At 38.9% G+C, this 13,473-nt stretch overlaps 1 protein-coding gene and 1 long non-coding RNA gene across 4 annotated transcripts in view; one reads left to right on the top strand and one right to left on the bottom strand.

The window, feature by feature from the left end:
• The window catches only part of tmem117 (transmembrane protein 117), a 434,750-nt gene that overhangs the window by 70,866 nt on the left and 350,411 nt on the right, over positions 1-13,473 (top strand). The window contains exons 1-2 of one of the 3 annotated variants that reach the window (XM_072551967.1): positions 2,119-2,161; positions 3,239-3,547. In XM_072551967.1, the coding sequence (XP_072408068.1) occupies positions 2,149-2,161; positions 3,239-3,547 (322 nt within the window). In that variant the 5' untranslated portion in view covers positions 2,119-2,148. Of the gene's footprint in view, positions 1-2,118; positions 2,162-2,431; positions 2,598-3,238; positions 3,548-13,473 lie in introns of those variants that run through there. The other 2 variants (XM_072551969.1, XM_072551966.1) reach the window with 2 other exon arrangements.
• The window catches only part of LOC140458013 (uncharacterized), a 135,657-nt gene continuing 131,092 nt past the window's right edge, over positions 8,909-13,473 (bottom strand). Inside the window, exon 4 of the long non-coding RNA XR_011953433.1 lies at positions 8,909-9,284. This is a non-coding gene — a long non-coding RNA (uncharacterized lncRNA). The remainder of the gene's footprint in view (positions 9,285-13,473) is intronic.

Below are 13,473 nucleotides of genomic sequence, written 5' to 3'. Positions count from 1 at the left end.
CAATAGCTCCAATTCCAGTCAAAACAATACATTGATTAAGAGCTGGTTTTAAACCCATGATCATCTGAGTTGTGTTTGCTTCAACACCTGTTTTACGTTATCAGGACAAGACTGATACTGTTCCCCTCATCCCTCCCCCACCAAATGAAAATCCTCATTGGAGCATATTATATTTGTGAAACATAGACAATTATTTAAAAGAGATTAAAAGTAGAAAACCCAATCAATGCAGCAGATGTTGAATTAAAGCAAATTACATAAATGAATTATAGTAATCTATCCTCAGCCCAGTAAAACCTCAATGCTTAATTATGATGCATATTAATGAACACATGTAGCAGATCGCTTGAGGGAAGTTGCTTAACTGTTGATGTAGCTTAAACATGTTAACTAAATTGGATCTAAATTGTTTCACTATAGAAGATCCAAACCATCTGTGCAGAAGGTAATAAAATCTTAAGGTTTTGACACTTTTAAGTGTTTGTGCACTGCATTACTTAATTATGTGATTGCTTGATGGAGTTTATCATGTGCCATGTATATTGGCAGTAGATGTCACTAAATTAGGATTGTTGATCTACTTGCCTAGAACAATTTAGCTCACTAAACAGACAAGTTGCTCCAGATGTGAACTAAATCAGCACTGAGCAGGGATTAATCTTTGGACCTTCTTGGTTGGTTGAGCTCAGCTGCAAATGGTATAACTTCTTTTTGTAATGGGATAGTTTCACATTTTAACACATTGCAAAGTTTAATGGTAGAGTGTTCTACAGAATATTTATAAGTATTATTTCTAAATTTTTAAATATTTTAGAAGTGTTTTTCTTTGAGATGGTAGATGTATTATTTTTGGTCACTTGCTCAAGTGGTTGATACCGTGCATCACTAGATGATTCTGAGAAGTTCCAAAACTTTCATGAAGATTTACTTATTTTGTGAAGGTGCTAGTATTGGACTAGGGTGGACAAAGTTAAAAGTCACAGGGCACCAGGTTATAGTCCAACAGGTGTGTACAAACTTGTACTTCAAATAGTCCTGTTGGACTATAACCTGTTATTGTGTGGGTTTTTTTTAATCTTTAACCATTTGTTCTTGTCAGTGCTATTTCAGAAACCTTGAGCAAAATAAAGTTAATCTGTCATCTGTAAATGAGTCAAATTATCTAGTTTTATCTGTTTATTCTTTCTAAAATTTAACACTTATTTCAAATTTTGCTATTTGATATCACACTTATTTTGCTCCATTCCAATCCTGTTATCATATCCATTCTGCTTGTTTCCAGTCCAAGCTTCACTACTATGTTACAACTTCTCTTGTCCAAAACAAAATTACATTGTAATAGGTCAAGATTGGACATAACTATAATATCCCTTTCATGAAGAATGACATGACGTATGGCATCATGCATGAAAAATGATGTAAGCATTAGTGGGAGGTACCAGAGGAGAAAGTAAGTTATAATGATTCAGTATAGATATAATCAATCAGTACTTTGTGTTGAGTGATACAGATAATGGCCTTTAATATATTCAGTGCTGTATGTTAGTTTTATGATAGGCTTGCTGTTTGAAGCCATTATTCTTACATTGTAATTCAAAATTTTAAAAAAAATGTACTTATTCAGCTATGAAATTCACAAGGTTCAGAATCCACCAGGCTGTACATTCACTAATTGAGCTGCTGTGGAGTTGGAATCATGTCTAGTGAACTTTTTCCTGTGATACCAATGTATTTGATTAAAAGAAAACCCAAATGGCCCTTGTAGTTCAGTTTGATACTGAATATAAACTTGCTGAGTCTGTGTCTAGTGTAATTAACACCTCGGATACAAGTACACTCAACGTAAGACAATAGCTAATTAAACTTCGTTTCGCTCCGACAAGGAATGAATTGTAGGCAGTCGTCCAATTTCTTGAAATCTCAAAATAAATAGTTTTTTGGACAACTGACTTTATTTAGTTATTTGAAAGTTTTTAATAAGCCATTGCTATAACTTTAATTGACAATGGTTGAGTTGAGCGGAAGTGCAGGACAGCATCTATATTTACACTACACAAATATATATCGGATAACCTCCCTATTTATTTTTGAAGTCATGCGCTGTGGTTAGAGGGTTAGCAGCTCTTTTCAGAATAACCTGACGTCGGAATGGCTTGTGCTGGTAACACTGTTTAACTTGTTACTTTAAAATTGCTTTCTCTTTTAGTTTTGAAAGCTTGCATTCATTTGTTGGTTTAACACACTTGCGCAGTTGTTACCTTTTGGAATTTTGACTTGTAAAACTGGCTCAGCTGGTTGCGCTGATCTGTTTGCTGAGACTCCTTCCTTCCTATTCATGCTGATGAGGCAGTGCCGAACGTTGTTTACACCAGCCTCCCAATGGCAAAGGGAAGCAGATATAAAATTCAGCGTCAAATCACATGGTGCAGGCAACATTTTTTTTAGCGTTTAAAGCATAATCTTAATCTGTCTGTAATAACATCAGAAAACTACTGGTAGTCCACGAACTAATTTATGTAACGGGAGGGCTGTAATTTAAGCAAAGAGTAGACGGTAAAGTTGGCATTAAGGCTGGCATATACTCCACGTCATTGTAGGTATGTGACTTGCAACCCCTCAATTACCTTTTTCCATTGTAAATAACAAGATATTCGCTAAGACAAGTATTTTGGTGACTGCATCCTGCTGAGGGATTGCTTAGATGGTGAATAGTACCTAGATGGTGAATAGTACCTAAATGGTAATATTCTTGATTTTTTTTTGGAGTTGTATTTCCTGTTATTGAAACTGGAATGTAGATGATCAAAGAGGGCCAGGTCCTTTTACATGGAAGTGACTGACATTTCCACACAGCGGGTTTACAGTAAATCATGGCCAATAGCTATTGTTGCAGACTGGAAGAGTTACCTTTCTTTCCTTTTAATATTTTGCAGAAAGCAATGTTTTCTTCTAAGTCGTAGTCTTGCCTCCTTCAACCATTCTGTGCACGTTAATTGGAATAGAACACACATTAAATTGAAAACAATTGTTTCTTTTTTAGTCCTCACTGAGCTGATTGCTGAATCAGAAAAAAAGTAACAAACATCTAGAGTTTAGTCCCAATTGGCCATCTGAATTACTGTTCACTATGAAAGTTAACTTTGCACAGTGATGCAACCTGACCGAGTGAGTAAATGTCCAATCATTTGTATTTTCATATACAATTTATTGAATCACTAATGAATCTCTTTTCATACAGATTGCAGGTTGAGGGGTCGTCCCATGTGTATGAGGATGGTCAAAGCATTTCGATACTATTTCCAACATCCATGGAGTCGGCTGATTGTGGCCTATCTGGTGACTTTCTTCAATTTCCTCATTTTTGCTGAAGATCCGATTTCACACAGCCAGACTCCTGCCAATGTAATTGTTGTTGGAAACTGCTTCTCCTTCATAGTAAACAAGTACCCTGGAGGAGGATGGAGCGGCTTAAAGGTGCTGCTGTGGTTGCTAGGTATTATTGCAGGCCTTGTTGCAGGAAAGTTCTTGTTCCATCAGGGGATGTTTGGTAAGTCATAACTGAATCATCTTGAACATTGTGCAGTTGCTATAGAAGCTTTTTTTTTGGTCATAGGTTTTTATTTATCAAAAAATGACAAATATTCTGTCTATTGATCGAGTAATTATCCAAAATGTTGACCCCTCACTAAAGTCAGTTCCTTAGGTATAATTAATAGGCCAAATTTTAAAATTACTTTGATCAACTTGGCTTAGTATTCTGATACAGCACCAGGCAGGCAGGGGATTTGAACCACAGCCCTCTAACTGAGATAGAGACATTACTCCCGTGCCACATGACCCCCGATGCAGCAAAGTTAAGGTGTGTTTAGTAGCTGGCCATGGTCATACTCGTATAAACAAGCCATTTGGCCCACCATGTCTATACCAAACTACAAGTATACTAATCCCATTTACCTGCAGGGACCACAGTTGGTCCATAGCTGACACTGCCCAGCCATTTTAAGAGCTCGTCCAGATGCTGCTTAAATGTTAAAAATCACAACACCGGGTTATAGTCACAGGTTTATTTGGAAGTGTGAGCTTTTGGAGTGCTGCTCCTTCGTCAGGTAGCTTGTGGAACAGTATTGTCGGACACAGAATTTATAGTAAAAGCTGAAAGTGTCATATAACTGATGTGATGTATTGAACAGACCTAGATTGCGGTTAAGTCTTCATCACTTAGATTGGGTTGAGGGTTTTGATTTCATTGATGTGTAAATCCCAGAACTCTGAAGTTACATTCCCAAGATAACAATTTTTTTTAAGAAAAGCCCAGACAATGCATTAAGGGTGTGAGGTCAAAGTCTGTCTGTATCCCAAGCTTGAGTCCGACAGGTTCTGTTTTCAAAGGAGGAATTTATAAAATGTCACATGGACTGACTGCCTATAGATTGTCCTTTTTGAGCTTTTCGAATATAATATGCAAATTCACCCCATAGAGTTGTGTGTGGTAGCAGGAGGGGAGAGAATGTGCCTGGGAGAGTATGTGTGCAAGCACTCACACAAATGCACACTCTTGTATATGATTGCACTCTCACTCACGCAGACCCTCAGAGACACATGCACACTCTCCCAAAGGCATATTGTCTGTGTGTGTCTCACACTCCAGTCTATGGGGTGAAATTGCAGATACATTCTATTCTGTTCAAAAAGCACTCAGAATCTGCAAATTCACCCCATAGACTTGTGTGAGAAAGTGTGCATGTGTGTGTTTGAGAGTGGGTCTGCAGGAATGTGATCATGTATAAGAGTGTTTGTGCATGAGTGTACTACACATTTGTGCAAATATACATACTCATGCAGATCCTCTGTTACACACTTGCACACCCTCTCAAGGCATATTCTCTCTCCCTTCCCCCTGCTGCACAAGTCTATGGGGTGAATTTGCATTTGCAGGTACATTCTATCTTGTTCAAAAAGTGCGCAGTCTGTTGGCAGTCAGTCCATGTGACATTTTATCAATTCCTACTTTGGAAATAAAACCATTCTGATTCAAACTTGAGACTCTGACCTCACCTTTTAATGCAATGTCTAAGTTGAGATGTCTTGTTTTTTATTAAATGTTGTTATCTTGGAAATGTGTCTTGAAAGAAGTTCTGGAATTTACATTAATTAATTAATTGAAACCTGCAACCCATTCTAAGTGATTAAAGACTTAACAGCAATCTAGGTTTGTTCAATACATTGCATCAGCTGTATGAACACTTTGATCTTTTGTGTCCTATGATTCTGCTCCGCTAGCTACCTGATGAAGGAGCAGTGCTCCTAAAGATTGTACTTCCAAATAAATCTGTTGGACAAACCTGGTGTTGTGATTTTTAACTTTGTCCACCCCAGTCCAACAGCAGCACATCCATATCATGCTTAAATGTTGAGAGTACCTGCCTACACTACCCTTTCAGGCTGCGCATCCCATAATTCCGCCATCCTCTAGGTGAAAATAACTTTTCTCCGATCTCTTCTAAATCACTTATGCAGTCTGATTTTGGACATGTCTGTCTGACCTCCATGAGGAAAAGATTCTCACAATCTATTGTGTATGTGTCTCATAATTTTGTATATCTCAATCAGACCTCTCACCACTGTCCCCACACCTCCACGTTCAGCTGCCTCTGCTCCAAGAAAAAAGGCTATCCAGTCTCCCCTCATTAATGAACACTTATGGCCAAGTCATATGCCTATAATTGGATCAAATGATGCCCCTGCACTAGTGAAGAATTACTAACATCAGCAAATGTCCCCCCTACTTGTGGTCTACCAACCCCAATTCAAATTTGTGGTGATGAAATTATAAAATTTCTCTAGTTCCTTGGGTAATGTTCATGTTCGTCTTATTCAATAGGCTGATCTCTTTTTTTTTTTTGCAGCTGATAACTTTTATTCACAATATTATGAAATCATTTTAGGAAAAACCCAACTAATTTATTTTTCAACATTTATACTGCACCCCATGCACCTTGATTTGACTTTCAAAAGGCAGTTTGGCCACCTGAAATTTTTTCAGTTAATGGTTCTTTTATGGCCTTGAGCAACTCCACTGAATTACAGAATCCCTGGTTTGTTCAGGATGCTAGGCAAATATTACCACTTGGTTTCTTTTTTTCATCGTAAAGGTAAACCCAAGACCTGTCAAAGTCCTAATTAAATGTAGTACTTCATTTTCTATATAAATGTTTTTATATTTTCACGGAACACTTGCCAGACAATTCTCAGTGCCAAGAGGCACTGCCATTTTTTAACCAGAATCAAAGTTTTTTTTCTTCTTATTGGAATGGATTCTTAATCCATGTTGATATTAATTGTTTAAAGGACGTCTGGAAAGCTTATAAGGCTATCATTGAGCTATGAAAGCAGGTATCCAGGAAGTTAAACATTTGGGTTTCCAACATCTGTAGTATTTTGTTTTTATTTGAAGTTAAAGTCTTACTTTGTTTCAAAAATGAAGTCCATTTTGTTCAAACTTCTGTTTATTCCATAATGTGTGTGGGCCAATGCATGTACATGTTAATATAAATAAATTATATGTAGGTTTATTATCTTGCAGCTGTTGCAGAAAATAGCACTCTCACTGTGACTCTGTACAACTCATTTGTACATTCAAGATTTGAAATTGGAGGAGGTGATGAGTTACCCGACTGTAATTCACACTTATTTGTACATGAGGCCAAGCTTCAAAATTGCAAGAAAGACTATCTGACTAGGCATAATTGTAAAGCATTTATTTCTATACCAGTCATGGAGGTAAAAGAAATTACTGGGCCATAAATTGTCAATGAAAATTTGTTGCATTCTTGACCCATTACTGCTGGGTGCCATTATGATTCCTGAAAGTTGTTTTGTAGAAATGCTAATCTGTTTAGCCTCTTGAGAGCAACCCCCATTCCAACCATCACTGATTTGTTGGTCAAGCTCAGCACTAATGTCAGGGAGCACTACTTTACAAAACTTGTATTGATATCACTTGCCCTGCAGACATTATTTTAAGTTAGTTAACTTTTTGATATATTTCTAAGTTACCTGCTTATTTCACTCCTTTCGTAAAGTCAGAGGGGAAGGTCTGGTAAATTTTGACATTATTGCAGGAAGGCTACAAAATAAGATGAGATCTCGTTGAGTTAGTATATTAGCTTGAATAGAAGATTAGCTAACTTTGAGACAGTTAAGGTAAAAGAGGGCATTTTCAGGAAGGTAACCTATAACAAGTGGATATTGCAGGGATTGTTGCTGGGACCACAATTTTGTTACAATATCTATTAGCGACTTGGATAAGGAAAGTATATGGGAGAAAGTGAGGACTGCAGATGCTGGAGATCAGAGCTGAAAATGTGTTGCTGGAAAAGCGCAGCAGGTCTTGCAGCATCCAAGGAGCAGGAGAATGACGTTTCGGGCATGAGCCCTTCTTCAGGAATGATTCCTGAAGAAGGGCTCATGCCCGAAACGTCATTCTCCTGCTCCTTGGATGCTGCCTGACCTGTTGCGCTTTTCCAGCAACACATTTTCAGCTAAGGAAAGTATATGGCCAAGTTTGTGAATAAAACAAAAATAGGTGGGAAAGCAAGTAATGAGGGTGTTTACAGGGTGTCTAAAGAGGGATATAGACAGGTTAAAAGTGGGCAAAGCTTGGCAGCTGGAATATAATCTGAGATTTTTCACTTTAGCTCAAAGATTATAAAATCTGATTATGATTTAAATGGTGACAGACTGCAGAATACTGCAGCACAGAGGGATTTGAAAGTCCTTGTGCATGAATCGCAAAAACCTAGCATCCTAGTTCATCAGGTAATAGAGAAGGAAAGTTGACTGGCCTTTCCTTCAGAACAAAAGGAGCATAAACATAGAGAAGTCTTATTAAAGCCATACAAGGCACCAGTCGGTCAACACCTGTAATACTGTGAACAGTTTTGGTCCCCTTATCTGATGAAGGGGGGATTGACCTGGGTTGGATCTGGGGTTGGAGGGATTTCTTTCTGGGTTGAATAGGTTGGGCCTGTACTCATTGGAGTTTAGAAGAATGTGGTGATCTTTTGAAACAGATTCTTAGGGGCTTTTCAGGGTGGATGTGGAGAGTTTATTTGTCCCCTTTGTGGCAGATTCTAGGGCCAGGAAGCATAAACTCAGAATAAGAGGTTACCATTTAAGACCAATGAAGAGGATATGTTTTTGAGGATAGTCAATATATGAAATTCTTTAGTGCAAAAAAATCTGTAGAGTCTGTGTCTTTAAGAAAATTAAGAGATGGACAAACAGATTTTTAGTTAGTGACTCCAGGGTTGTGGGGTGGAAGGTGAAGTTGAGGATTCAGATCAGCTATGATCATTCATTGAATGGTGGAACAGTTCCAGTGGGCAAAATAGGCTACTTCTGCTCCTGAGTCTTGTTTTATTACAGATCTTGTGGTTTGTCTCTAATAATTATAGGATATAGATGTTAACCTAGTGCCTAGCAGCTTTGGAACTACCTACGATATTCAAGATGGGCTTGACCAGTTTCCATGTAATGCCAGATACTTCTATGCAATAGATATGGCTGTGAGACTCCGTATTCTCTTTCCTAATTCATCTGCAATGTCCGAATATGCAAAGTGTCAGGATTACTATCATTTGTAGCCATCTTTCAACTTCACCCTAGTTAAAGTCTGTGCATTTATCTGTATAGACAGGATTCCATGGTGAGGTTTCCAGCCATGTCACAAAAGTCTGTTGGGAACGAATTTGAAAAGGTCAAAGTTAACTCCGCCACTTAACTCTTCAAAGAACATCAGTTGCCTGGAGGTGGGGGATTCCACTTCTCAATTAAGTGGAAACCTGCTTCCAACAGCCACTAGCTAAACTAAATTTAAGAGTTTTGAGAAGAGTTTGTAGCTCAGGTTGAGTTTCTGGATGTAGGTTGCTCACTGAGCTGGAAGGTTCTTTTTCCTTTGAACCTTCAAATAAAAACAAACCTTCCAGCTCAGTGAAAACTAAATCGCCTTGAAGTTTACGACTAGGTAAATACCAGGCTCTAATGGCAAGAGGGTGGAATGGGAGAGGGATTAATGGTCTTGCTGGAGAAGCTGAGAGATTTCCTGGATGGTCTTTCCACAGCTTCTAACCAGCCTGATTTGGGATATACCCCTCCAGATCTCATCCACAGGGGTGGGTTGATAGTGAAATTTCAGTTCTGTTGCTTTGCATATTCTGCCTAAGTCCTCTTGTTGGTTTACGCAAAAACAAAGTGTTGAAGAAACTCTGCAGGTCTGGCAGCATCTGTGAAGAGAAAGCAGAGTTAATATTTTGAGTCCAGTGATTTTTTTTTCAGTTCTGATGAGAAACAAAGCAGCTGGGAAAAGGTGGTATTTATGCTGATGTTGGGGTTTGAAGTTTGAGGGTGGGGAGAGGACTGAGATGGATACCTGGAGACTATGCCAAGAGAGAAAGAGATGGAAGGCAGCAAAAAGGGAAGCAGGCAAAAAGGTTGCTAATAATAAGCTCAGGAAGAAGTAAAAGCTGAATAGGTGATAATGGGAACTGAATGGTTGAAAAATTGGTCAGCTGTGTTGGGAGCACCTCCTGCAGAACAGGATCTCTGGTGGGTATTTACACTACACTCCTGAAATTGTTAAACACAGTCAGTACCAAAGGCTGTAGGCTACCTCTGTAGAAGATGAGGTGGTGTTTCTTCAGCTAGTGTTCCTCCAGCTTGCTTTGAGCCTTAATGGAGCACCAGCCTGGTGCAGGCCTGAGACTGAAATGTTGGCTGTGGGAACATGACATATTGAAGTGGCAGGAAGCTCACTGTCACTTTTTATGGATAGTGTATAGATGTTTGGCAAAGCGTTCACTCAATTTACTTTCGCCTCCAAACATAGAGCGCATTGTGAGCAGCAAATACAGTAGCCAAGATTGAACTAAGTGCACATAAATTGCTTTATCTGGAAGATGTGTCTGGGACCTTAGATATGGAAGAGGGAAGCGGTAAAAGAGCAAGTGATGCACTTTCTGTGATTGTGTGAGGTAGTGTTTGGAGTAGATGCGGGTGTCCCCAAGGGAACGGTCCCTGTAGTATGCTGACGAGGAAGGGGGGGGAGGGGAGTATGTGTCTGTAGGTGGCAGAACTGGCAGTTCATGGTCCTTTTTGTTTGGATGCAGATGCTGGTGAGGTGCAAAGTGAGGACTGAGGGACCCCATTAGTGTTGTGGGAGGGAAGAGAAACGATGAGGGCAGAGGTACAGGAAATCACTCTCAGTTGAGAGAGCTCTGTCATCCATGGTAGTGGGGCATATTCTGTTGAGGCCCCCCTGTGAAAAGTGGCATCATTTCTTATCCAACAGGAAGAGAAACCAAAGAATAAAGGAATCTGTCAGAGGATGCATAGCCAAGATAATTATTGGAGTCAGTGGATTTGCAATGATATCGGTGGCCAGCCTATCCCCAAAAATAAAAATAATTGTCAAGAGAAGAGAGGAGCCAGAGGACCAGGTGAGGGAAGGATGGAAATTGGAAGCAAAATTGATGAAAGTTTTCCAATTCCAGAGAAGAGGGTATTAACAATACCATCATTCTGGCTAAGTTTGCAAATGATACAAAGATAGGTGGATGGGACAGGTAGTACTGGGGAGGCTGCAGAAAGATTTAGACCAGTTAGTGAGCAATGAAGTGGCAGAAGAAATATAACTTGGGGAAAGTGTGAGGTCATGCACTTTGGTAGGAGGAATAAAAGCATGGGATATTTTATAAATGGAGTGAAAATTCAGAAGTGTGAAGTGCAAAGAAGTTCTCATCCAGGTTTCTCCGAAGGTACACAGGCAGGTTATTTGGTATTTAGAAAGGCAAACACAATGTTGTCATTCATCTTGAGAGGATTAAATAGAAAACCAAAGATGTACTTCTGAGGCTTTATAAAGCTCTGGTCAGACCACATTTAGAGTATCGAGTCATTTTGGGCCCTGTACCTCAGGATGTGTTGGCCCTGAACTGGGTCCAGAGGAGGTTAATGAGAATGATCCCTGGAATGAAATGCTTAATGTATGGGGAATGTTTGAGGACTGGGGCTATATTTGATTTGAGTTTAGAAGTGTGAGGGTGATCTGATTGTCCAGTATTCTGTAAGTTTCAGAGTAGATGTTGGGAAGATCTATCCATTGGTAGGAGAGATGAGGGCACAGCCTTAGAGTAAAGGGAAGACCCTTTAGAACTGCGATAAGGATAAACTTCTTCAGCCAGAGATGAGTGTGTGGAACTCATTGCAACAGCCTTCAGTGGAGGCCGGGTCATGTGTATTTAAACCAGAGATCGATAAATTCTTGCTTGCCATGGGGATCAAAGATTACAGGGGAAACTGGGGTTGAAGCGTCTGTCAGGAATGATTTGAATTGTGGAGCAGACTTGATGGCTGAATGGCCTAATTTCTGTACTATATCTTATGGCCCTATGCTCAAGAGAAAGAGTTAGAAATATACAAGTGGAAGGGTTTTTTTCTCTAAATATAGATTCAAGAAAAAGGAGTGAGACAAAAGGAGATTTGAATGAAAGGAAAGGTATTTGCTAGCGTAGATGGCAGGAATGAGTAAGTGACAAAAGGAAAGGGGTATGCAATGCAGGAAGGGGTACTTATGACATTAAAGAAGGAAAAGATGATCCAGGGCAGCTGTAAATGACAACAGCCAAACCACTATCAGAGCTGAGTAAATTTGACATGTGGTAATGATCTAAAATTATTGAACTTAATTTTAAGGCTGAAACATTGTAAAGTGCCTAGACATCGTGACCTGTTCTAAACTTGTTTGTCCTGTTATCGTCCCCGATTACCTATACCACCGTTTTTCATTTGATCACTCCTGCTATCTGCCCTATCACAGATCTTGTCCTTTTCTTACCACATAAATCTGACTACTTCCAGTTGGTCTGATGTTACCTCTTATCAGTATTATTTTGTTATATTGATGTAAGTTGAATGTGTACTATAGATGTATATCACCTTGCTTTAAAATGGAAACCATGTTGATTTTTATATCAATCCAGTTGACTCTCTTTTATAGCTTTCAGGGCATTGTTCCTTTTGCCTAGAATCTCATTTTAGGATTACCATATGATATCTGGGCCTGAAGATTTTTATATATTTTTATACCCTCTGTCTAACTCTGGTATTAACCAGAAGGCTAAACAATACATGTGATGAGTTTTGACTTTTATACATGATTTTGATTAGTTTCATATTCCTCTTAGTGAATAATTGGACAATCCAAAGTACTTTTAATCACATCTTAATCTATACATAGAAATATACAGGAGTGAAAGAAACAATTGTGATGTATCACCTACTTGACTCTCAAACAGTACGTGACCTTGGGATGAAATAAATTGTTTTAATTTTCTTGTGACACTGCTTCATTTTAAAATGTTCCATCTGCACAATGAGCTGCTGACAAATCCATGATGCAAAACCATGTAACATTATGCAGACTAATAGAGTATAATGATGCAGTGTTGAGTACAAGACTCAATGATACCAGTGACACAATTCTCATAATATTGTCTCTCGAGCATGAAAGATCATAACTCACTCCAATTATTTTTGAGATCTCTGTAGTTTTGTCTTTGGAGCAATATTTTATTAGCTATCTTGAAAATTCAATTCTAAAAGAGCAGAATAAATTTGATTGGAAGCTCTTCATTGCTTTAATTTAAAGCAGCCACACAGTGAACAGAGAAAGTTTCTGAACTAACTTGTTTTTTTTCTCTGGGATTATTGAAGTAATAATACGAACGCTAAAACAGCAAGGGCATTAGGATGACCGTCATAATTTTATTGGAAAGTAATTCCTGGCAAGGTTCTTCTTGACAGTTGCAGGTCTTTGAGGCCCTTCCAGAATTTCCCCTCATGTTTGGAGATTTTCTTTAATTCTCATGCAAGTTGTCACTGGACTTAGTTGCCAATTGGCTGTGAGCAAATAGGGTGTTGGGCACAAGGGTTTCATGGCCGTAGTTCATTAGAGCAGCTGATAGGAGTCATATTCATTGATTTTCATAAATGGACGATCATGTCACCCATCAGCAAGAAGTATACAAATGTCTGTGGCATTCCTGATGAAGGGTCTTTGCCTGAAATGTCGATTTTTCCTGCTTCTTGGATGCTGCCTGACCTGCTGTGCTTTTCCAGCACCACTGATCTAGACTCTGGTTTCTAGCATCTGCAGTCCTTGTTTTTACCTAAAAATGTCTGTGGCATACTTGGCTAATGAATTTAGTCAGTCCAATTTGCAACTTGGCTAAGAAGGTTGACAGTTTTTCATCTTGATCAAGGTGAAGAAAACCATTTAGTTCTAATCATTTAAGCATAAGAACTAGGAACAGGAGTTGGCCATCTGGTCCTTTGAGCCTGGTCCATTGTTCAATGCGATTATGCCTGATCTTTTTGTGGACCCAGCTCCATTTACCCAATTCTCACCATGAGCCT

The sequence above is a fragment of the Chiloscyllium punctatum genome, chromosome 32 (genome assembly GCF_047496795.1).
Source record: "Chiloscyllium punctatum isolate Juve2018m chromosome 32, sChiPun1.3, whole genome shotgun sequence".
Classification (NCBI taxonomy): domain Eukaryota; kingdom Metazoa; phylum Chordata; class Chondrichthyes; order Orectolobiformes; family Hemiscylliidae; genus Chiloscyllium; species Chiloscyllium punctatum.
The sequence above is the reverse complement of the archived record's forward strand: the minus strand, read 5'-3'. Positions and strand labels throughout refer to the sequence as shown.